The sequence below is a fragment of the Glycine max genome, chromosome 16, assembly GCF_000004515.6.
Source record: "Glycine max cultivar Williams 82 chromosome 16, Glycine_max_v4.0, whole genome shotgun sequence".
Lineage (NCBI taxonomy): Eukaryota > Viridiplantae > Streptophyta > Magnoliopsida > Fabales > Fabaceae > Glycine > Glycine max.
Window position 1 is genome coordinate 33,360,546 of NC_038252.2, and position 24,737 is coordinate 33,385,282.

The 24,737-nt window shown below is 31.1% G+C and overlaps 2 protein-coding genes, 1 long non-coding RNA gene and 1 other non-coding gene across 4 annotated transcripts in view; 2 read left to right on the forward strand and 2 right to left on the reverse strand.

Moving 5' to 3' along the window:
• Nucleotides 1–1,725: 1,725 nt before the first annotated feature.
• LOC102662522 (receptor-like protein EIX2) lies at nucleotides 1,726–6,282 on the forward strand. Its single transcript, XM_006599445.4, has 2 exons — nucleotides 1,726–5,171; nucleotides 5,918–6,282. Exon 1 carries the CDS (start codon nucleotides 1,772–1,774, stop codon nucleotides 5,132–5,134), a length of 3,363 nt encoding a protein of 1,120 aa, XP_006599508.1. The 5' UTR covers nucleotides 1,726–1,771; the 3' UTR covers nucleotides 5,135–5,171; nucleotides 5,918–6,282.
• A 7,326-nt stretch (nucleotides 6,283–13,608) lies between these two features.
• Nucleotides 13,609–14,328, reverse strand: LOC121173737 (uncharacterized). The gene is made up of 2 exons (XR_005889067.1): nucleotides 14,296–14,328; nucleotides 13,609–13,727 (listed from the first exon to the last, which is right to left on the reverse strand). It is a non-coding gene; the product is annotated as an uncharacterized lncRNA (long non-coding RNA).
• A 1,940-nt stretch (nucleotides 14,329–16,268) lies between these two features.
• Nucleotides 16,269–24,737, forward strand: part of LOC102660657 (receptor-like protein EIX2) — a 39,542-nt gene continuing 31,073 nt past the window's right edge. The window contains exons 1-2 of the mRNA XM_014769155.3: nucleotides 16,269–16,362; nucleotides 21,278–24,502. Of these exons, the coding sequence (XP_014624641.2) occupies nucleotides 16,269–16,362; nucleotides 21,278–24,462 (3,279 nt within the window). The 3' untranslated portion in view covers nucleotides 24,463–24,502. The remainder of the gene's footprint in view (nucleotides 16,363–21,277; nucleotides 24,503–24,737) is intronic.
• Nucleotides 16,450–16,554, reverse strand: LOC112999836 (U6atac minor spliceosomal RNA). Its single transcript, XR_003265054.1, has one exon. It is a non-coding gene; the product is annotated as a U6atac minor spliceosomal RNA (small nuclear RNA).

Genomic DNA, 24,737 nt, shown 5'->3' on the forward strand with positions numbered 1-24,737 from the left:
AAAAAAGGTTTAAAATTTGATTTCAAAAAATTAGAAGGAAAGAAAATTTAATTAGCAGAAAGTAACACACATTTCCATCACTCTCCTTTTTATTTTTCTTCTTTTATACACCTTACACCTATTTTTATCTCTTATGAAGACTAACAATACTCTTTTCTGTTATTTATTAAAATTTACAAAAAAATCACAAATTTTAATCAATGATTTCACATCAAAATTAAGAAATATATATAATCATTAAATAAAAAATAGAACTCACCAATTTAAATTTATAATTTTTAATAAATTTTAATCAATAATATACATTAATTTTTTTTTCTTTATGACAAAAAAAAAGTACTAGACAGTGTCACTAACGATATTTCTCTCCTTTTATATTTCCACCGGCGCAATCACTTTACCACAACAACTATCATGCTGTCCCACAATTTTCTCTTATTACATTGGCTAAGTGCATCTTTATTTTTATTTTTCCTTCATATAACCTTTACTTTGGTTCACAATTAAGAGGATATGTCTTCTAGGCTTGAAGGGAGCATACTAAATACTTATTTTGTTGATAATATGGACTGATCTTTTTTTAAAAAAAAAAATTTTTTACTGGGACTAAAATAAAAAACATTGAAAGACTAATAATCATAGTTATATTTTTTATTTATTAAAATTTGTAACATTATTTTCTTGTTCAATCATCTGATGAAATTTTAGTTGTTACAACTTGCTGGTACAATATGAAGTAGAGCTTGATGAACCTGTAATTAATATATGAAATAATTTTATTTATTATAATTATTGAATTTTTTTTATTATAAATTGCTTATCACCTGAGTGTAATAAAGGAATTTAAAATATATAAGCATCGTATATGGAGTCTTCGTATTTTAATTTTTAAAATAAAGTTTTTTTAAGAGGAAATTCCCGTATTTTGTTGTCTTCGATAAGTGAACCAGAATTAACAACTTTATTTAGCCATACTATGTTTTTCCTCGTCATCTTTTTTCTTTATTCTAAAAAATTACTTTTGAAAAACTTAGTTTGTTTTCTTGTCTTTGAACAAGAATTAACAACTTATTTGTATGGTCGTACTATCATCCCTGTTCCCCATCTTCATTTTACTGAGTTGTTTCATATCAGCAAAATGACCAATAATTGTTTTGAAAACTAACGTATGCACAATGGAATACATCCATTTTAGATGGAGAAGATTTACAATGTAGAAATTGATGTAAAATACCCATTTTAACTGATCCAAAATATCTTCCTCCATTTGTAAATTTAAAAGCAAATGCAAAGACTTTTTTATTTCTAGTGCAAAGACTTAAAATTGCTAATAGGTGAAAACATTCATGTAAAGACAAATTAATCTTGCATTTCATGTACATGGGTAAAATAACACATCATATTTTTTAGTGGACTTAAATAATTTGATTACACAATTATATAATTATTGATTTTTTTATTATAAATTCTATATTTTTTCCATGAAGAGTGGTAAGTTTAAATTGCTGATCACCTGATTGTAATAAAGGAAATAAAAATAGATAAACCTCGTATATGGAGTCTTTGTATTTTTATTTTAAAAATATTTTTTTTAAGAGAAAATTTCCTTATTTTGTTGTCTTTGATAAGTGAACGAGAATAAACAACCCTGTCATTTAGCAATACTATCAGCTATATAAATCCTGCCGCAGGCTCCATCTTTGATACTTGACAATTAAAGAGAAAACTGATCACAGTAACCGATCTTTGTTTTACTCTTAGTCATTTCATAATGAGTTGTTATTTTCAGAAACTATTTTATGCACTTGTGCTGCTTTTATTGCATGCTGCAGTATCCATTCTTGGATTCAACAGCCTTCCCAATAGTGCAGAAATTAAGTGCATTGAGACTGAGAGACAAGCACTCCTCAACTTCAAACATGGCCTCATAGACGACTATGGCATTCTGTCTACATGGAGGGACGATGACAGTAACAGAGACTGTTGCAAATGGAAAGGCATTCGATGCAACAATCAAACTGGTCATGTTGAGATGCTTCATCTCCGTGGTCATGGTACACAATATTTGCAAACTCGTCATGTTGAGACGCTTCATCTCCGTGGTCATGATATACAATATTTGATAGGTACAATCAATATCTCCTCATTAATTGCCCTTGAAAATATTGAACACTTGGATCTCAGCAATAATGCTTTTGAATGGAGTCATTTCCCAGAACTCATGGGCTCGTTCACCAACTTAAGATATCTCAATCTCTCTCATTGTTCATTTTTTGGGAGTATTCCTTCTGATCTTGGAAAGCTTGCACATTTACTGTCTCTTGATCTAGGTGGCAATAGCTATCTCCATGGACAAATCCCTTATCAACTTGGAAACCTTACACATTTACAATATCTTGATCTAAGTGACAATTATCTAGATGGGGAACTCCCATATCAACTTGGAAATCTCTCACAGTTGAGGTATCTTGATCTTGGTGAGAATTCATTTTCGGGAGCACTCCCTTTCCAGGTTGGGAATCTTCCTTTGCTGCACACTCTTGGACTTGGTGGCAATTTTGATGTGAAATCTAAGGATGCAGAGTGGTTGACAAATCTGTCTTCCTTGACAAAACTTAAGCTAAGTTCACTACACAACCTTTCCTCTTCTTGGCTACAAATGATCAGCAAGCTTATTCCAAACATAAGAGAGTTGAGGCTATTTGATTGTTCTCTTTCAGATACAAATATTCAATCTCTGTTTTATTCACCTTCCAACTCTTCCACTGCTCTTACCATTGTTGATCTTTCTTCAAATAAGCTCACATCCTCAACATTTCAACTGTTGTCAAACTTTAGTCTTAATCTTCAGGAGCTTTATCTTCGTGATAATAACATTGTTTTGTCATCTCCTCTCTGCCCAAACTTTCCTTCTCTTGGTATCCTTGACCTTTCCTATAATAATATGACATCATCAGTCTTTCAAGGTGGTTTCAACTTCAGCTCAAAACTTCAAAATCTTCATTTGCAAAATTGTGGTCTGACGGATGAAAGTTTTCTTATGTCATCTTCTTTCATTATGAGTTCTTCATCTTCTCTTGTGTCCCTTGATCTCTCCTCAAATCTGTTGAAATCATCAACAATATTTTACTGGCTCCTTAAATCCACCACAGATCTTCATAACCTTTTCCTTTATGATAACATGTTAGAAGGTACCATTCCAGATGGATTTGGGAAAGTAATGAACTCTCTTGAAATTCTTGACCTCGCCGGTAACAAACTGCAAGGCGTGATTCCATCTTTCTTTGGTAACATGTGCACATTGCAGTTGTTAGACCTCTCAAATAACAAGTTGAATGGGGAAATTTCTAGCTTCTTCAAAAATTCTTCATGGTGCAACAGAGACATATTTAAGAGGTTGGATTTATCTTATAACCGGTTGACTGGCCTGTTACCTAAAAGCATTGGATTGCTATCAGAGTTGCAGATTCTTAACTTGGCTGGGAATTCGTTGGAGGGTGACGTCACTGAATCCCATCTTTCTAATTTTTCCAAATTAAGATCCTTGATGTTATCAGGGAACTCGTTGTCTCTGAAATTAGTCCCGAGTTGGGTTCCTCCATTCCAATTAAGAACATTGGGACTCAGATCTTGCAAGTTGGGCCCCACCTTTCCTAATTGGCTCAAGACTCAAAGTTCTTTGTATTGGCTTGATATTTCTGATAACGGGATTAATGACTCTCTACCAGACTGGTTTTGGAATAACTTGCAATATGTGATGTTCTTAAATATGTCCAACAATTATCTCATTGGTACAATTCCTAATATATCATTGAAGCTTCCTAACAGACCGTCTATACTTCTGAATACAAATCAGTTTGAGGGTAAAATTCCGTCATTTTTACTACAAGCTTCCCAGCTGATTCTGTCTGAAAATAATTTTTCAGATTTGTCTTCATTCTTATGTGGCCAAAGCACAGCTGCAAATTTGGCCATATTAGATGTGTCACATAATCAAATAAAGGGGCAACTCCCAGATTGTTGGAAATCAGTAAAGCAATTACTGTTTCTTGATTTAAGCAGCAATAAATTGTCAGGGAAGATTCCTATGTCCATGGGCGCCCTTGTTTATATGGAAGCCTTGGTTTTACGAAACAATGGTTTAATGGGTGAGTTGCCTTCTTCTTTGAAGAATTGCAGCAATTTATTTATGCTGGACCTGAGTGAAAATATGTTGTCGGGTCCAATACCATCATGGATTGGAGAAAGTATGCAGCAATTGATAATCTTGAACATGCGAAGAAATCACCTCTCAGGAAATCTACCCATTCCTCTCTGTTATTTGAACCGTATTCAATTGTTGGATCTTTCAAGGAATAACTTGTCAAGTGGAATTCCAACATGCTTAAAGAATTTCACTGCAATGTCTGAACAGAGCATCGACTCAAGTGACACTATATCTAATATATATTGGAATAATCAGACTTACTTAGAAATTTATGGTGGTTACAGATATGGAGGTTATACGCTTGACATAACATGGATGTGGAAAGGTGTGGAACGGGGGTTCAAGGATCCAGAGTTAAATCTCAAAAGCATTGATCTTTCTAGTAACAATTTAATGGGTGAAATACCAAAAGAGGTCGGATATTTGCTTGGGTTAGTTTCTTTGAATCTATCAAGAAACAATTTGAGCGGAGAAATTCCTTCTCAGATTGGTAATTTAAGTTCCCTAGAATCACTTGACTTGTCCAGAAATCACATCTCTGGGAGAATTCCTTCTTCTCTTTCTGAAATTGATTATTTGCAAAAATTAGACTTGTCACACAACTCTCTGTCTGGAAGAATCCCATCAGGAAGACATTTTGAAACCTTTGAAGCCTCTAGTTTTGAAGGAAACATTGATCTTTGTGGTGAACAACTTAACAAAACTTGTCCTGGGGATGGAGATCAGACAACAGCAGAGCATCAAGAACCACCAGTCAAAGGTGATGATTCAGTTTTCTATGAGGGATTATACATCAGCTTGGGGATTGGATACTTCACTGGATTTTGGGGCTTATTAGGGCCATTACTACTGTGGCGTCCTTGGAGAATTGCTTACATCAGATTTCTGAACAGATTAACAGACTATGCATATGTATGCTTATGGTGAATGTGGGAAGTGTTGCTGATCGCTCCAAGGCAAAAAGGTATGTTCTAGATTTATTTGTCAATTTCATGGTTTATGTTCTGACTATGTTTTATTTTACATATATCAAGAAATTGCTTCACTGATCAAAAAGAGCAATATGGATTTCACTTAAAGGAGCCCAAGAATAGTAATAATAATTTAACCTAATTATTATTTAACTTGTAATTTTTTTTATATTTTTTACAAAGAAAAAATATACTATATTAAGCATAAAAACATTACTATCTAATTAATTTTATCATTTATATGAAAATAAATAAATAAATTTTTTATTCCTAATTATTAGAAACATAAACTCTTTCAAATATATTAATTAGACATTTATAGAAGAAACAAATAGATGCATTTTTTTAAAATGATTTTCCATAATTATAAATGTACACTTACACATTACAAATATTTTATTATTATCTTTAATTTCTTTTTATCTCACTTTTTACTATCACATTATCACATTATATTACCTATTATACATACACTTCTCTTTCTTTTTTCTTTTTGTCTCCCTAAGTGTCAACTAAGATGACATGTATTATATTTCAATATTTTTTTTCATAAATTTTAAGGGGACCGTAATTCTTTTAGCATGGTATTTTAAATACACTTTGTGAAAAAACTTGGGGGCCATGGTCCCTGCATGTATACTTTCATTTTCAATTTTATATGAAAAAATATAATTCTGTTTATATCTTGTAATTAATCCAGCACATTAATTGTTGTACAAAAAAATGCTGATTGTTGCAGATGTGCTGCACGCTTCTGATCAGAGAAGAAACCATTGTTGGCAGCTACAAATGCGAGATAATTCTTTAGTATAGGAGTTTACAATGTTTTGTATTTAAGTAATGAACTGCAAAATCTTGTTTCCAGAAACTTAGTATGCTATTGTTGTATTTATTGTATAATATATTTGTAATGCTGTTTGTTTTTCATTATTGTGCTTAGATCTGTGATATCTAAAATTTCACCACTTCATATTCATCTTCAACAATGCTTTCTACTATATTCTCCTAGTGCAGCTATACTTAACTGTGAATCAAATTTGTGCACGAGAAGAAGAATGCAAGATACCCTATTTGTTCCTAGTTACTACCAGTATATTTGCATCCTTGTGTTAGACCCCTTCTCTACATGCACTTTTGCTTTGCCAAAAGTAGCAAGCAGAGCATTAAAAATTGCATCAAGCTAGTGTTAGGTTGCTGGACTTATCACATTTTATCTATTATCTCACAATTATCACGAAGATAAAAAAGGGTATATCTGTAAATGAAATTCACACAATGAATGCTAATTTGAAATTCTCTCTTCCGTAGCACCAATATGAGAGTGCCAATTAGATCCCATCATCTAGTCCTTATTTTAGGAATAAGTTTCATAAGAAAAGGGAAAGGATCATAGGCAGTCTAAAACACAACTTCATTTCATGCAGTTTTGCCATTTCTTTTGCAATTTTCATTTTTTTATTTGTATTCTGCCATTTAAATTGATACACTTTTCTAAATGTTGTAAACTATCAAACTTCTAGTTTAATAAGAAGTCTGCCATATTCTCACTGGTATCACTGAAAATATCTCTTGGAGATTACCTTTTCAAGATAGGAGTGGACCACGTATGGTTCATCATGGGCTTAGCCTGTCAAATCATGATCATGATTCGTTGAAGGTTCACCACAAGTATTTACAATAAATCTATTGCAATACTAATTTTTCTTTTAGGCGAAGTCTCCCTAATTTAGGAATAAATGCCTTAATTCGTAATCTGTGCAAAACATTAGTGTAAAGGTAAATTAATATTGTATATATCGTAATTTGATAAAATAACACATCATATTTTTTGTGGGTTTAAATAATTATTTTTTGTCCTTATAAAATTAAGGATTTTTTTAGTACTTTAATATATAAATTTTTTTTGTATATATTTTAGTGCTTTGTAATTTTAATATTTGAATTTATTGTTTGTTATCAACTATCAATAGGTTACGAGTGATGTTGGTAGTTCATTGTTCTGTCGACGATATTAATTGTTTGACATGCTATTATATGTAAATTTTTTGGTAAATTGAATTTTTAAATTCTTATATGTCTAAAATAATTGATGATGTGAGATTAATTGATGAGAAATTTAAAACATAATTTACTAAAAATAATTACATATTATTTATTGTTAAAATCTTTATAAGTCAATTAAAGGTTAATGTAATTCCATGCTATGTCGTCAATTAATATTTTTACTTGACAATAAAGACTAAATATTTTTTTTTTAAGTTTGACTAGGACTAAAATAAAAAACTTTGAAAAACTAAAGTAGAAAACACACTCATTTATAGTAACCAAAATGATGTTTAAGCCTTGTTTGTGTTAATTTTACATAGACTTTTTCTAAGCATATGGATGATGCTCGTTAAAGTGACAAACTCAAATACCTTTTATGGGCCTTTTTGATATAGACCTTCTTGTATTAGGGAAGCTTTTGATTTTCTCTACCTGCGGAGTATGTTCCGTTTATTGTTGTATCATTTTGGATTTAATATAATTTACATTTTTCCTAAAAAAAATGCCACAAAATCAAAATTAAAAAAAAAACCAGTGCATTTACATTATCTGAAATTCTTTGAATGGTATCTGATCCAAGAGAAAATTCAAAAGCAAATTTATTTTAAATGATATAAAAGTACAATAAAAAGAATATTTTGACACCAGAAATATGTAAACTGAACAAATAAGGAGAGAAATATTTATGTTCACAATATAACATGTTAGACAGAATTATCAATTGTTAATGGCACAACGACGCGTAAACTAAGACAAAGGCTCTAAGTCAATTCTCTTTCCTCTCAATATTTTATCCCAAGTAGTGATTTTTACATCACATCTTAACCTAAAATCATAAGGCTCATATTTATAATTTTTTCTTCACTTATTATATGGTACTCAACTTTTTCATTTCTATATCATGTGAGACTTCTACTCGTACTTGTACTTTAATAATCTTTTCCTTCAAGTTTGTGTCTCTTTCACATGTTAGTCTTCCCCTAGAGCATAAGCCATTTTCAATTCAGGAATATTCAATGATGACCCTTAGAGCTTAATTGTTACTGCCCCCCAGCATGTCTAGCCATTGTTACAACATGTTCTAGTATCTTGCATTATTGCAATACCTACAACTCTGCTACTTGACATTCATGCATGAATTCATCCGTCAGAAAGACTTTTGATACAAAGAACTCTATATACATGAATCCATCGACGCCATCTTACTCGTCTAAGCCGATGACCAAGTCGAACCATTGGCTCTGATATCAATTTTTTGAAAAATCAAAGAGAATAAATACGAGAGAGATTTTCCACAATAGGTCACCAAACAAATTATATAAGTGAACTTGACACCATCATCTTAACACTCCAAGGCTTATTTTTGAATAAAAAAACTGTAGGTGGATTCTAGAATAATTTTAAAAGCATAAGAGATAGGCAAAACCAAAACATAGTTTTAGTTCACAAACTAAACAGGATCTAGACTTGTATGGGAGCCCCTCATTTCCAAAATCCAACCCCATCCTCTATTAGCTGTCCCAATCATAGAAGTAACACAATGCATAATATTAATTTAAAGCATAACAAACTATATATGTTCAAGACCCAACCACTAATGTAAAGTGTGCTAAGCCAGTTCGTATATATACGCAGTAGGGTTAGCTACGTTAGAGCCTAACAGAACAGAATACTGAATGGCTGGTTCTGGAATTTGATCAATTACAATGTAATTCGGTAAAATTTGTTTTAAAACTTCATAGAAAATATCTTTTTTTCTATGCTCATTCAACCCTGCTCTTAGACATTAACTTATTTATAAGTAGAAATCAGAATGCAGGGGAGAGTGAATATGATACGGCTTACCAGTAGGAAGAGGACTTCTAAGAACACCTGAGAAGTGTAATGTACAACAAGAATACAGTCTCGTGGGAATCAATTTTCAATTTCCCATGAATTTAGATAGCGAACTAGTAATTATTATAATTTCGAAAACAAAAGTGGTCAGAAGATCAACATGTCCTCACTTATACAAACTCAATCGATGGCACAAAAAAACAAAATTCCTGTTCAATTTCCATTCCATGTCTGGAGCAAAAGTACTTCCACAACAGCAATGGGAACAAAATAGCGTGCATAATGCAAATTGGTATTAATGACTGCTACAATTTTGTAATCTGCTGCATATAACAAAGCTTTGGAGGATGCTATTGCTGTTCTTATCCAAATTGCAATTAATGCCTATTGATTCTCGGGATTGTAATTTCTTTTTGCTTATATAGTACCTTTTTGTGTTGAGAATTTCTTCCTCCCATTAATAACAACAAGTTTGGTTGTTGACAATTTGGCAACTCTGATTTTAATATATGATAACATATTCTGATCCACGTGAGTTAAGGGTGAAGGATTAATTAAAATAGTAATAGGATTTGGTGCTATGTTTTATTCAAATTCAGCTGAAAAGTTCATGATTTGACATTTTGTTGTTAGGTCAAATCCAATATTGTTCTAGAGGATTCTAGTAGTTTCGGTGATGTCTTATATGTTTTACAACTTCTGTTTTTATTTTATATTTTCGCTTCTCTGAACTGTCTTGGTTTTTAACTCAAACGAGATTATTTCTTTTATATTTCTAAGAGAAAAATTTCTTATCTGCTCGTTACAGACAATGGTTATGATATCTATATGTGAATAATAAATTCAGTTAGCACTGCTGATTTTGTATGCTCTTTTTCCAATCTACTCTGATGTATTATCAATAAATATTCTGGAAATGGCTATCACATAGACGCCAAGCACTTTAATTGCATAATTCTAACATCATGTTTTAGAGCTGACTCTTTTTGTTATATTTTTCCCAGTGCAAGTAAAACTCTGGAAAAGAGCTGCACTAGAGCAATGTTTTGTTTCCACAAATTAAGAACCATATATGACAGAAAGCTTCTTTTTTTTTTTCTTTATTTGGAGCTAAGGATAGTATGACAAAGTTTCTGTAACAATATTATGTATGTAACATGTCGTCAATTGGAATGAAGAATTATGCCTAATCTGATGTTTATGCTTCCAAGTCTCCCATTCAGGATCAAGCTTCAGGCACCAAAGAGAAAAGTGGCGATTTTAAAGATTGTTGTGTCTCTGAACATCAAGCCAGAGACAAATGTGGTGCAGCAGGATGTAACAGACAAGTAAATACACTATATAGAGGACGAGTTGTAAAATGCGCTCTATTTTATATTAAGTTGACATATAAACGATTATAAAAATGAAAGTTTCATTATTCTGATTACGTTCTAAAATTATAGCAGATGTGAAATCTATTTAATTATAATATTATAAATTCTGAGCCAATTGTTAAAATTTTTAATGTGTTGACTGGTTAGTGAAAAGGGACTGTGTGATGAAGACCATTTGTTGGGCAACAACTTTTGCTCAACTACCTTTGGTATGTGTATGAACTATGAACACATTGTTCTATTTTCCATAAGATATATGGGTTCACCTTGTTTCACCGTTCTTGCAGAGGCCTTTAAGGTTTCGTCAACATTGTTCTCATGGTTTGATTAAAAAATAACATTTGTTAGGTAATTAACAACGCAGAGCACGCAGGGCAATTCATTTATATATGAGAGGTTGAAGACAGGTGTCTTTAATTTTCCACATGTTCTTATTTTCTCTCCTCTTCTTTGCCTTCAACTCACTACTTAATTATAACCCTTACGTTTCTTTTATTTTGAGTCCTTTAATTTCATACTAAAAGCAAATTAAGACAATAATTTAGTACAGTTTTTTTTCCTTAACAATTGACATTTACAAATTCAGCAAACATTGACCTTTACAAGGACTAATTAAGGGACAATAAATACAACAAATTTGAATAAAAAGGTACTTAAAACCTTCAAATCTGCATTTGATTTTTTCACTTTGTGTTGTCGTTGTCTTATGAGCAACAATACATTGGTAGCCTTTTCTCGTGCTAAAAGCAAAGGAAACTGAACTCCAAATCAGATGCAGTTTGAATTTGTCATTTTGAGTAGTCATTGGTATGATGATGACCATTGTGAGCAAAGAAGGGACACAAAATGATGTGTTTGCAAGAGATGCCTTGCTGTCTGGGTAAGGTTTAAATTACTTTCTGAATTTTTGAATTAATTTGTTAATTGTAATTATTTGGCTTCATTTTATTATACCCAATTGTACGTAGAATCAAAGGAAAGTCGCTTTTGTTCTACACTACAGTTTTCGTACAAGTTAGCATTTTTTACTGGAGTTGGTTACTTCAATTAGTCACATGTTCTTAATATGTACTTTTAGGCATTAATTAGTATGATACCCGCGTGATTGCATGGGTCCCTTTGATTTTTTTTCCAGTTAAGTTTGTTCTTATTATTTTATTTTTTTATAAATATCATAATTAGGACATTTTTTCCTCTGTGAGACTTTGAAGTATCTCTGCATATTTTAATTCTTTAAAGATTAATTCTTAATTTAAAACTTAGTCATTATTAAAGTTTATCACCTTTTGCCAAGAAAGTCTTGTGTGAGAAGTTTCTATTTGTTCTATATATAAGTATTGCAGCTAATTTATACCTCCAAAAGTTAAGTGTTTAATTATTTGTATCTGTTCTTTTTTTTTAACTATTTTAATTATAATTTTAATACTATAATAATAATAATAACGTAATTTTCGTCATTGTAAAAAAATAGAAACCTTTTGCCATTTTCTTTTTATCGACATATTTGAAAGGAAGATAGTAAACCTATGGTGCTGTAAGAAAAAAATCACTATTGATTGATTTCTATGAATTATGGGGTGCTGTTCCCAACTGTTTTTTAATAAAAATTTCAAATTAAAAATAAAATATAACTAAGTAATTAAAATTACGAGAAAAATGGAAACTGCGTCTCCTATACGTATAAAATTTATATCCTTCTTCCTTTCAGTATGGTAATGGCATGGTGTGGATATGTCTTTCAAGATACGTCAACTGGAAGCAATATTTCCCTCCTTTCTCACTGGTAATCACGAAATAACCATTTTTTTTTTTACAAAGAAACGTATATTTTAATAAAGGCTATGAATTAATTAAGGACATGATCTCGTCAGCCACATTTACACCTTTCCCTTTTTGCTTTTTCTGTTCTGAATTATTACATAATGCATGTGACCACATATATGCCGTGCCAAAATTACACACACTAACAAAACCTAACAATAGATATTTCTTGTGCAACTCATTAGACATAAGCTAGCCCTCTTAAACAAAGTAACATTGTAGGAACAATTTTAGTCATACATGCATTAGACGAACCATAAAGAAAAGTGTCTTCCAAGTAATAAGCTACTTTGGTCTTTGGCTTTGCAGCACCCACCTGGCCTCCTCAACTACCTTTTCTCTAGCTTAGAGAGGTAAAAGGAGAGAGAGACTGAACTTTGTTTTGATATGGGCCAAACTTGGGGTGATTGCAACATTCTATGCAAGAACCCTACTTTTGTTTGTTAATTAGTACACTTTAAAGGAATAACTAGTTGCCTGCCTTTGCCTATTGTCTTATTTGTTGGTGACCCTTGTCATTGTCAACAATATAGTTTGGATAAATAAATGTTTATTCCTTCTTGAATGCATTCTAATTAAAATATGATGGTGGGGGCAAAATAGGTTTGGGATTGGAATCGAAGAGATGATATGCTTGCATATTGATAGGGTAAAGTTGGGACTTGGACTTATCTTAAGGTTCACATCATATACCCCCCCCCCCTATATAGGGCTATATGTACAATTTTAACAAAATCAAGTTTAAATCATGAGCATCATTATCAAAATTAGTTTTGTTAGCACGGTTAGTTTGACAAATTCGAATGCATAATTATATTGTTGTCCTACATTGCTTTTATGTTTCAGAGACTCCAATAATGTGTGGTGGAGCCAAATTTTCAGGTTAATGGTAGTGGGTGTAAAGTACATTAATTGTATGGTATGGAAAGAGAGGAAAAAAACACTATTTTATCAATTTGGGTATATATAGGATATTATCAAGGTTTTAATTAAACTGCAGTCTAAAATTAATGCAATAACGGCCATAACATTAAGATTTTTAAGGTTTATAAAATCAGATTTCAACAACAATACTTACTATACATTTTACTACTTTTTTTTTTACTTAAGATTTTTCAGGACTTTACATTCATGATGACCCACAACTCGACAATTTAAAATCATAGATGTGATAACAATCATATTATTTGCTAACAATCATACATTCCTTTCCTTCCCATGGCATTAGTACCTCTCCCAAACTAAACCTCTTTAACTGCATGTAACTCAAGTACTGATCAACTTTTCAATGTATGATTTACAATAGTTAGAATAATAATTACCAAAAAAAAAGGATTAGAGATGTAAGGAATGAAGATCTGAAAGTGTGACACCCATGGTTTATTACAGTTCATCAGTATGACAAATCTGGCTTTTATTGTGTTCTTTTCTTTCCATACCTACATTATTATACACCCACTGACACTTTACCTGAAAATTTGGCTCCACCACGTTAGAATCTCTGAAACATAAAATGAAAGCAATGCAGGATAATAATAAGACCATGCATATCGAATTTGCCAAACTAACAATGATAATAAACTTTTCGTAATGGTGCTTATGGTTTAAACTTGATTAATTTCGTTTGTAATCTCTTCAGTCCCATACATCTTAATCTTTTAGATGGTTCAATAGGAGTTTTGTTATAGTAACTACATTTATCTTGCTATATGACGAAGTAATCTCTGTCCTAAAGTTTAGAGCAATGCGTCAAAGTGAAACTGGCAGAAAACAAGTATTTCGGCTTCAACCAAATCCTACTTATCCTCTTTTTATTACTTCCTAATTAACTTTCAATATAGTATTATTGAGGTAAATGCACCTAAAATAGCAACGAAACACAATTGATTAGTAGTTTTCCAAATGAATTGTCATAAAGAAAATCATAAAAAGCATCCAGAGATCTAGAGCAAAAGTATAAGTTGACACACAAAATAAGGTTTTAAAACAAAAACAAGTTATAGACAAAATAGTCTTAAAACATCTCCTTCAACCTTACCTTTGCAGTTGAAGTTTCATACCTATAGTGTCTGATAGTCATCTTATCTTCATATATTCAAACAAAATAAAAATTTCTATTTTAACTTTTTTAACTTTTTTCCTATTATTTGATATCAGAACAATTATCTAAGCAAAATTGAGCATAAGTTATTTGAAATTAGAATATAGCATGATTTGACAATGCATATTAAAAAGTATTTTTTTTATACATAATTTTGAAATTTAAATTTTGGAAATTATTTTTTCTTAGTTGTTTTTCTTAGTTTCAGAGTTTAAACTCTGCAACAATGAAACTACACTCATCAATATTTAGGGTATTATCGGAAATAAAAAAATTGACAAAAAACAATGGCCTTATGTAAATCAAACAAAACTCCATCATTTGAGACCCAATTAACGGGTAGAATATCTAACCGAAATTAAAAAAAAATGCAAGCATGAGCCATATGAGGGATGTGTTTGGGACACCCATCATTTTTGTTGGTACACCCAGCAATTTTTCAAAATACCAAAAATACCCACCAAAATGTCCTTATGGGTATTTTTTATTATAAACAGCAAATTAGTTTTTTCATTTCTGCAACACCTTTCTTTTTTGGGAAATCGCACTCCCTTTGTGTAACTTTCTTCCATTAGTGTCCTTTTGTAAGTGTTTGTAATCGTCGGTGATGTACACGTGTTGTTTACGGATATACGGTGAAATTCAATGATTTTTTGTTATCGGAGAAGAAGAGGTTCAAATTTTTTTTTCAAAACATACGGATTGACAATCCGTATGATTCATATGAATCTGTACAAACCATACAGATTGCCAATCTGTATGAACCATACGGATTGCCAATCCGTATGTTTTAAATTTTTTTAAATTATAATTTATTTAGAATTTTTTATACATTTAATTTATTTACAAAATCTGATAATCAAACAAATTTGACTGAATGTTGTATTTAGATATTTATTACAATAATTAATAGTTAAAAAAATTTAGTATTTATTTGAATGATGTATTTGAATGTGTATTACAGTGATTGAAAATTAAACAAATATGATATTTAATTGAATGATGTATTTAGATGTTTATTACAACAATTGATAATTAAACTATTTTTTTTATTTTTTTACATATGTAAATTTTTATTAAACTTATGATTTTTATTTACAAATTATATATATAAAAAATTTATTATTAGATAAAAATTAATGATCACAAAATTTATTGTGTAAATTTACATATGCATTAAATATATATTAAAAATTTTAGTATTATATATAGTGACATTAATTATTTTATAATATAATTGATTTATTAGTTCGGTTGATTAGAACATTGTGTTAATAATACGAAAATAATAAGTTTGATTCTTACTTGAACCATTAATTTGTAAAACATATTTTTAAAAAAATTCGTATCCATTTTACAAAAAGGCCAAACTGGAATTTCACATGTTATACTTTCTGGAAAGATTTTTTTGAAATACACTTAACTTCCTTTTTTTTTTTGTATTTCCTAGATGACCTTTTTGGAAAGGCGGTTCTAGAAAAACAAAAAACATATTTCTGGAAAGGCTTTTTTGGAAATATAGAAAAGTGTATTCCAGAAGAACAAAAATAACTTTCAGAAAGGTCTTTCTAGAATACATTAATTTTTTTATATTTCAAGAAAGGTTTTTCCTAAATTATATTTTTGTACATTTGAAAAGGCCTTTCCACAACTATAAAAAAATTAGTGTTATGAAAAGGCATTTCCAGAATATGTTTTTATATTTCTGAAAAGGCTCTTCAGGAGTTATGTTTTATACTTCTAAAAGGACCTTTGCAGAATTATGTTTTTATACTTTTGGAAAGGCTTCTATGAAAGAATAAAAAATTGTATATTCTTGAACTTTTATTTTGTTCCTAACTTCGTCGGAGGCTTTGTGCTTTCTTTTCTACATTAGGCTGGTTCGGTGGTGGTGTAAGGAGGTTGCAACAATGGCGTTTGGGTTGACAATCGACAGTGGTTTCGGTGGAGGCTTGGCTTGCTTGGGAGAGACAGGGTATTTGTGTCCATTCGGGTCCTTTGGAGGTGCAAGGAGCAAAAAAGGGAGGTGCAAGAAGAAAAAAGGGAGATCCAGAAAGTAAAATCCAAGTTATTGTTGTTAGGGATCTATTGAAAGATGGGTACTGGGTAGCCTTTACCGGATGTGTTAACCAGATTTGAGAATTGTTTCCGTCCTTGTCAAGAGAGATGAAAATCATCTCTCCTTTTCACTTTTTCACTAAAATCTACTCAGTTATGCAAATAGCTTGGGAGAATCATTTTAGGAAGACCTTACTCGAGTGTCTCTTGAACAGTTGTTCACCCTTATTAATAAGGGTTGTCGTCAATTCAATCCTTACTTTCACATGATGGATCTCATCAGAGTATGCTGGCTAGGAACCAAACTAAATTTTTTTGTTTAGGGGCTTTGACCCTTCTTGAAACCAAAAAAAGAAAGAAAGAAGTAACTTTTTTACGCCTGCTGTTAGAGATTCCACATGTTACAAACTGATTTTGTATAATTAAATTAGAATCAAATTCACATTTTAAGATAATATTAGAACTTATCCTAGTAAGTCTTGTTGGATTTATTGGGCTACCACATCAGGTTGTTATTGAACTACTTGTATATATCAAATCTTGCAAACTTCATGCTCGAGAAATTTTAATGTGTGTTGTATAATAATGATACCAAAATAATATATATAAGTGGATGACATTTGTCACTTTATAATCTAGTTTTATATGATTGAGAGATTTATACCCACATTCTAAGACATCATTTTTTTTTATTTTGTTATTCACACTCCCTTATTTTTTTTCAATAATGCTCTTTATTAATAATCATAGTTTTGTTGTTTCAAAATTTAATCTTTAAAAGTCTATCTATATGCTTCAGAATTAAACATTTGAAAGTCAATTCCACATTTCAGGATTAAATTTCTGAAAGTCTATTTGTATATTAAGATGAAAGTCTCTCTTCTAATTTAGATGAAAGTGAAACTAAAATTTTGTAATTTTCAAAATATTCCAAACAATAGTAGATCGAACAAGATGTTAAAGAGAGTGTTTTAGATACATTATTACTAACATTTTAATTTTTTTGTCCTGAGATCATGGTTGTCTTTTGACTCAGAGAGTCAAAGACTAATTTTGCTTATAATGTGGTTGTCAATGACCAAAGATAATTTTTACGCACAATGAAAATCAAATATTCGTTTTCTCGTTAAATATATCATTTTCCACATGTGAACACAACTATCATTTCTATTAATTTTAATTGTGTAGCAAACAGTGTGCATTTACATAATTCCAAAATTTAAATACAAAAGGTTTTATGCATATAATTTTTAGAATTTAAATTATGAAACTCACTTCATTTTTAACATAATTCTGAAGTAATGATACTACACTCACTTGTAAGAGCGATATTATTGGAAAAAAATAATTCTGAAGTAATGATACTACACTCACTTGTAAGAGCGATATTATTGGAAAAAAATAAAATAAAAATTTAGTGGGTGTAGTAAAATTGAGGTGCTAAAAAGAAATTCTAGAAGAAATGCAAAAAAAAAAATGCCATGACATCCAATCACTTTACTTTAAAATTGATTTTAATCAAAATTATTATTTTAAAAATCAATTTTATTCTAATTTTTATAAATACTCATTCAAATACTTATTCGTGCATCTTGTTGCTCCAAAGATTTTTCAGGAAGCATCAACATTATTGCGGAGTTATTAACATCTTTCTGCAACACACAATATTCCTTTAGCCGAGCCGAGATGAACGATGGGATACTCAAATTGCAATTAATATTTTTTCAGGAAAAATATGATTGGTTTGGACCTGTTTCAATTAATAATTGATTAATAACATCATGGAATATTGCTTGATTATGACAATTAATTCAATTATATTGCTCCTATAAACACTAGGGTTGATCAGAAAATAAGCTAATAAATGTATTGACTTCTCCTTTTTCAATACGATACAATGTTTATGGTTGGAAGGACCACCTCTTGAGGTGTGCCAGTTATTAGTTTTTATTGTTAGAAAATAGAATTCTCGTTTTTCCTTTTAAAAAAGTTATGTATTTCATTTTAAAAATACTATAATATATAATATATAAGTTATATCAAATTAAAAATATTACTTAATATGTCTTTACCTAAAAATATTAATTAATATGTCACACTTACATCCAACGAAGAAAATATAAAAGTAAATTTGTCGATGTGCTTTGCACACATGAAAAATAAAATTATTAGAGATATTTATAAAGATAGTACAATATAATGAATTAATGATTGTTTGTTAGTCCATGAAAAAATAGAGCGGAGCTTGAAGACCAATAACTACATTATAGGAAATTAGTAAAAAGAATCTCTCAACGAATAATATAGTTGAGAATTTGATTTATATTTGAGTCTTATAGCAATAGAATACGAATATCGTAGATGTTATTGTTATATAATAATGATGTATATATAATAATTAGATAAATTATAGTTTTTATTATATTCATACTACTGATTGTATAAATGAGTATGAAATATTGATATTTTTGTATTGTAATATAAATATGATATTTTAAATAAATAGTGGGATATACATTATATTTTTTTTTGTAAATTTTTACATGTATCAAAATATATTAATACTTTCAAATAATGACAAAAAATAATATTTTCGTCTTTTATATTTTCTAACTCTTTTGATGGGTTAGAAAATTAAGCACACAAACACATCAAATTTAAAAAGTAAAATGATTGCATAGACTTTGAAATGATTAGTCTTTGTAGAAATTTAATATAAAGACAAATTAAGCTTCCATTTTCTGTGCTTTAGCAAAATGACACATGATATTTATTGGTCTTAATTCTAAGTAGACTTTTCTTAGTATGATATCAATCCTAGAAAGTTTTAGAAATATTCTAACGTCCAACTTACGTATGTTTTGGAAGAGAGGAAAGAAAATGAAAAAGGGTAAAAAAGGTTTAAAATTTGAATTTGAAAAATTAGAAGGAAAGAAAATTTAATTGGCCGAAAGTACGTAACACACATTTCCATCACTCCCCTTATCTTATTTTCCATGATCAATGTTCTAATTGTGAGATTTTGATTAGGGATGATAAAATAAGTTCAATCCATTGGATTGACCCATTTGATATGCTAAACAAAGCAATATAAGTTTAAATTTCCAACCTATTGTTAAAATAGGTTCAACCTATATATTTGGTAGGTAAAGGGGCAGTTATGTTGGATCAATGTGTCGGGTCAACTTTCCTTTTTATTTTTTTTCTTGTATTTGTTGTAACTCATCCAAACTTACTTGTTGAGGAGGATGGTTGTTTTGTTCTTTTTGGTTTTTCTTCACATTGTGTGGTTGCTTTGTTTCCTTTCATTTCTCTTTCATGAGTTTTAAGAGGGTGATCTGAATGGGGGAAAGATGGATTAAGGTGTGATTTTGATGTGGATGTGGGTTGATTATTGTGGAAGAAAAATTAATGACAGAAAGAGTGATAATTTTACATTGGTTGTTTCATAATTGATGTAGAAAGACACTTTTTATGTTGGTTACAAAACAATTGATGTAAAAAAGGAAATACATTTTACATAGACAAGATTTACATATTGGTTCTAGAATTGATGTAAAAAGCTCATTTTACCTGATGCAAAATATCTTCCCACCATTGGTGAATTTAAAAACATGTGCAAAGACTTTTTTATTTCTTGGGGACCGATGCAAAGACTTGAAATTGCTAGTCTATACAAAATATTCATGTAAAGACAAATTAGTCATGCATTTTTTGTACTTTGGCAAAATAACACATCATATTTCTTGGTGGGCTTAAATATTTTTTTTTGAATATTTTAGTCCTTGTAATTTTAATACTTGGTTTTAGTGCTTACTATCAACTATCAACATTTACGGATTATGTAATAATGTTGTTGGTTGTCCATTGACTCGTCACGTTACTAATGAGTTAATTTGATAGACTTATGTGTAAATTTTGTAGTAATTTGGATCTTCAAATTCTCATGTGTTAAAAATAATTGATAATGCTAGATTAGTTGATGAGAGATTTTAAAAAAATTACACTATTTATTATTATGATCTTTGATAGCATGAGAAGTCAATGAATGGTTAATGTAACTACATGTTATGTAGTCAATTAATGTTCTTACTTTGATAATATGGACTGATTTATTTTTTTTAATTTTTACTGGGACTAAACATTATTGAAAGGCTAAAACAAAAACACTAATAATTTATAGGAGCCAAAATGTTGTTTAAGCCTTGTTTGTTTTAATTTTACATAGACTTTTCTCAGCATCGTGTGCTCGTTAAAGTGACAAACTCAAATATTTTAATGTGCAGCTCACGTAGTGTAATTTAATGACATTACAAAAATTCCCTTGATAATCTAAAAATAAAATCATAGTTATATTTTTTATTTATTAAAATTTGTAACATCATTTTTTTGTCGAATTATCTGATGAAATTTTAGTTGTTACAACTTGCTGGTACAATATGAAGTAGAGTTTGATGAACCTGTAGTTAATATATGAGATAATTTTATTACACAATTATATAATTATTGAATTTTTTTATTATAAATTGCTTATCACCTGAGTGTAATAAAGGAATTTAAAATATATAAGCCTCGTATATGGAGTCTTCGTATTTTAATTTTTAAAATAAAGTTTTTTTTAAGAGAAAATATCCTTATTTTGTTGTCTTCGATAAGTGAACAAGAATTAACACGACTCTGTCATTTAGCCATACTATCAGCTATATAAATCCTGCCGCAGGCTCCATCTTTCATACTTGACAATTTAAGAGAAAACTGGTCACAGTAACCGATCTTTGTTTTACTCTTAGTCATTTCATAATGAGTTGTTATTCTCTGAAACTATTTTATGCACTTTTGCTGCTTTTATTGCATGCTGCAGTATCCATTCTTGGATTCAACAGCCTTCCCAATAGCGCAGAAATTAAGTGCATTCAGACTGAGAGACAAGCACTCCTCAACTTCAAACATGGCCTCATAGATGGCTATGGCATTCTCTCTACATGGAGTGACGATGACAGTAACAGAGACTGTTGCAAATGGAAAGGCATTCAATGCAACAATCAAACTGGTCATGTTGAGATGCTTCATCTCCGTGGTCAGGATACACAATATTTGAGAGGTGCAATCAATATCTCTTCATTGATTGCCCTTGAAAATATTGAACACTTGGATCTCAGCTCTAATTCTTTTCCATGGAGTCATATCCCAGAACACATGGGCTCGTTCACCAACTTGAGATATCTCAATCTCTCTTATTGTGCATTTGTTGGGATTATTCCTTCTGATATTGGAAAGCTTACACATTTACTGTCTCTTGATCTAGGTAAGAATCTTTATCTCTATGGACAAATCCCTTATCAACTTGGAAACCTTACACATTTACAATATCTTGATCTAAGTGATAATGATCTAGATGGGGAACTCCCTTATCAACTTGGAAATCTCTCACAGTTGAGGTATCTTGATCTTGCGGGGGGGAATTCATTCTCGGGAGCACTCCCTATCCAGATTGGGAATCTTTGTTTGTTGCACACTCTTGGACTTGGTGGCAATTTTGATGTGAAATCTAAGGATGCAGAGTGGTTGACTAATCTTTCTTCCTTGACCAAACTTAGGCTAAGTTCACTACACAACCTTTCCTCTTCTCATCACTGGCTACAAATGATCAGCAAGCTTATTCCAAACTTAAGAGAGTTGAGGCTAGTTGGTTGTTCTCTTTCGGATACAAATCTTCAATCTCTGTTTTATTCACCTTCCAACTTTTCCACTGCTCTTACCATCCTTGATCTTTCTTCAAATAAGCTCACATCCTCAACATTTCAACTGTTGTCAAACTTTACTTCTCTTGTTATCCTTGACCTTTCCTATAATAATATGACATCATCAGTCTTTCAAGGTGGTTTCAACTTCAGTTCAAAACTTCAAAATCTTGATCTGCAAAATTGTAGTCTTACGGATGGAAGTTTTCCTATGTCATCTTCTTTCATTATGCGTTCTTCATCTTCTCTTGTTTCCCTTGATCTCTCCTCAAATCTGTTGAAATCATCAACTATATTTTACTGGCTCTTTAACTCCACCACCAATCTTCATAACCTTTTACTTAATAATAACATATTAGAAGGTCCCATTCCAGATGGATTTGGGAAAGTAATGAACTCTCTTGAAGTTCTTTACCTATCTGATAACAAACTGCAAGGCGAGATTCCATCTTTCTTTGGTAACATGTGCGCATTGCAGAGGTTAGACCTCTCAAATAACAAGTTGAACGGGGAATTTTCTAGCTTCTTCCGAAATTCTTCATGGTGCAACAGAGACATATTTAGGATGTTGCGTTTATCTTATAACCGGTTGACTGGCATGTTACCTAAAAGCATTGGGTTGCTATCAGAGTTGGAGTATCTTAACTTGGCTGGGAATTCTTTGGAGGGTGACGTCACTGAATCCCATCTTTCTAATTTTTCCAAATTAAAATACTTGCGGCTATCAGGGAACTCGTTGTCTCTGAAATTTGTCCCGAGTTGGGTTCCTCCATTCCAATTAATACAGTTGGGACTCCGTTCTTGCGAGTTGGGCCCCACTTTTCCTAGTTGGCTCAAGACTCAAAGTTCGTTGTATGAGCTTGATATTTCTGATAACGGGATTAATGACTCTGTACCAGACTGGTTTTGGAATAAGTTGCAAAATATGATATTATTAAATATGTCTCACAATTATATCATTAGTGCAATTCCTAATATATCATTGAAGCTTCCTAACAGACCGTCTATACTTCTGAATTCCAATCAGTTTGAGGGTAAAATTCCGTCATTTTTACTACAAGCTTCCGAGCTGATGCTCTCTGAAAATAATTTTTCAGATTTGTTTTCATTCTTATGTGACCAAAGCACAGCTTCAAATTTGGCCACTTTAGATGTGTCACGCAATCAAATAAAGGGGCAACTGCCAGATTGTTGGAAATCAGTAAAGCAATTACTGTTCCTTGATTTAAGCAGCAATAAATTGTCAGGGAAGATTCCTATGTCCATGGGCGCCCTTGTTAATATGGAAGCCTTGGTTTTACGAAACAATGGTTTAATGGGTGAGTTGCCTTCTTCTTTGAAGAATTGCAGCAGTTTATTTATGCTGGACCTGAGTGAAAATATGTTGTCGGGTCCAATACCATCATGGATTGGAGAAAGTATGCATCAATTGATAATCTTGAACATGCGAGGAAATCACCTCTCCGGAAATCTACCCATTCATCTCTGTTATTTGAACCGTATTCAATTGTTGGATCTTTCAAGGAATAACTTGTCAAGAGGAATTCCAACATGCTTAAAGAATTGGACTGCAATGTCTGAACAGAGCATCAACTCAAGTGACACTCTGTCTCATATATATTGGAATAATAACACTTACTTTGAAATTTATGGTCTTTACTCATTTGGAGGTTATACGCTTGACATAACATGGATGTGGAAAGGTGTGGAACGGGGGTTCAAGAATCCAGAGTTAGAGCTCAAGAGCATTGATCTTTCTAGTAACAATTTAATGGGTGAAATACCAAAGGAGGTAGGATATTTGCTTGGGTTAGTTTCTTTGAATCTATCAAGAAACAATTTGAGTGGAGAAATTCCTTCTCAGATTAGGAATTTAAGTTCACTTGAATCAGTTGACTTGTCAAGAAATCACATCTCTGGGAGAATTCCTTCTTCTCTTTCTGAAATTGATTATTTGCAAAAATTAGACTTGTCACACAACTCTCTTTCTGGAAGAATCCCATCAGGAAGACATTTTGAAACCTTTGAAGCCTCTAGTTTTGAAGGAAACATTGATCTTTGTGGCGAACAACTTAACAAAACTTGTTCTGGGGATGGAGATCAGACAACAGCAGAGCATCAAGAACCACCAGTCAAAGGTGATGATTCAGTTTTCTATGAGGGATTATACATCAGCTTGGGAATTGGATACTTCACTGGATTTTGGGGCTTATTAGGGCCATTACTACTGTGGCGTCCTTGGAGAATTGCCTACATCAGATTTCTGAACAGGTTAACAGACTATGTATATGTATGGTTATGGTGAATGTGGTGGGAAGTTTTGCTGAACGCTCCAAGGCAAAAAGGTATGTTCTAGATTTATTTTTCAATTTCATGGTTTATGTTCTGACTTTGTTTTATTTTACATATATCAAGAAATTGCTTCACTGATCAAAAAGAGCAATATGTATTTCACTTAGAGGAGGCCAAGAATAATAATAATAATTTAATCTAATTAATATTTAACTTGTAATTTTTTTATAAAGAAAAAATATACAACTATATTAAGCATAAAACCATTACTATCTAATTAATTTTATC

Coding starts and splice junctions, on each gene's coding strand:
- LOC102662522 (XM_006599445.4), top strand. CDS start 1,772: ATGAGTTGTTATTTTCAGAAACTATTTTATGCACTTGTGCTGCTTTTA.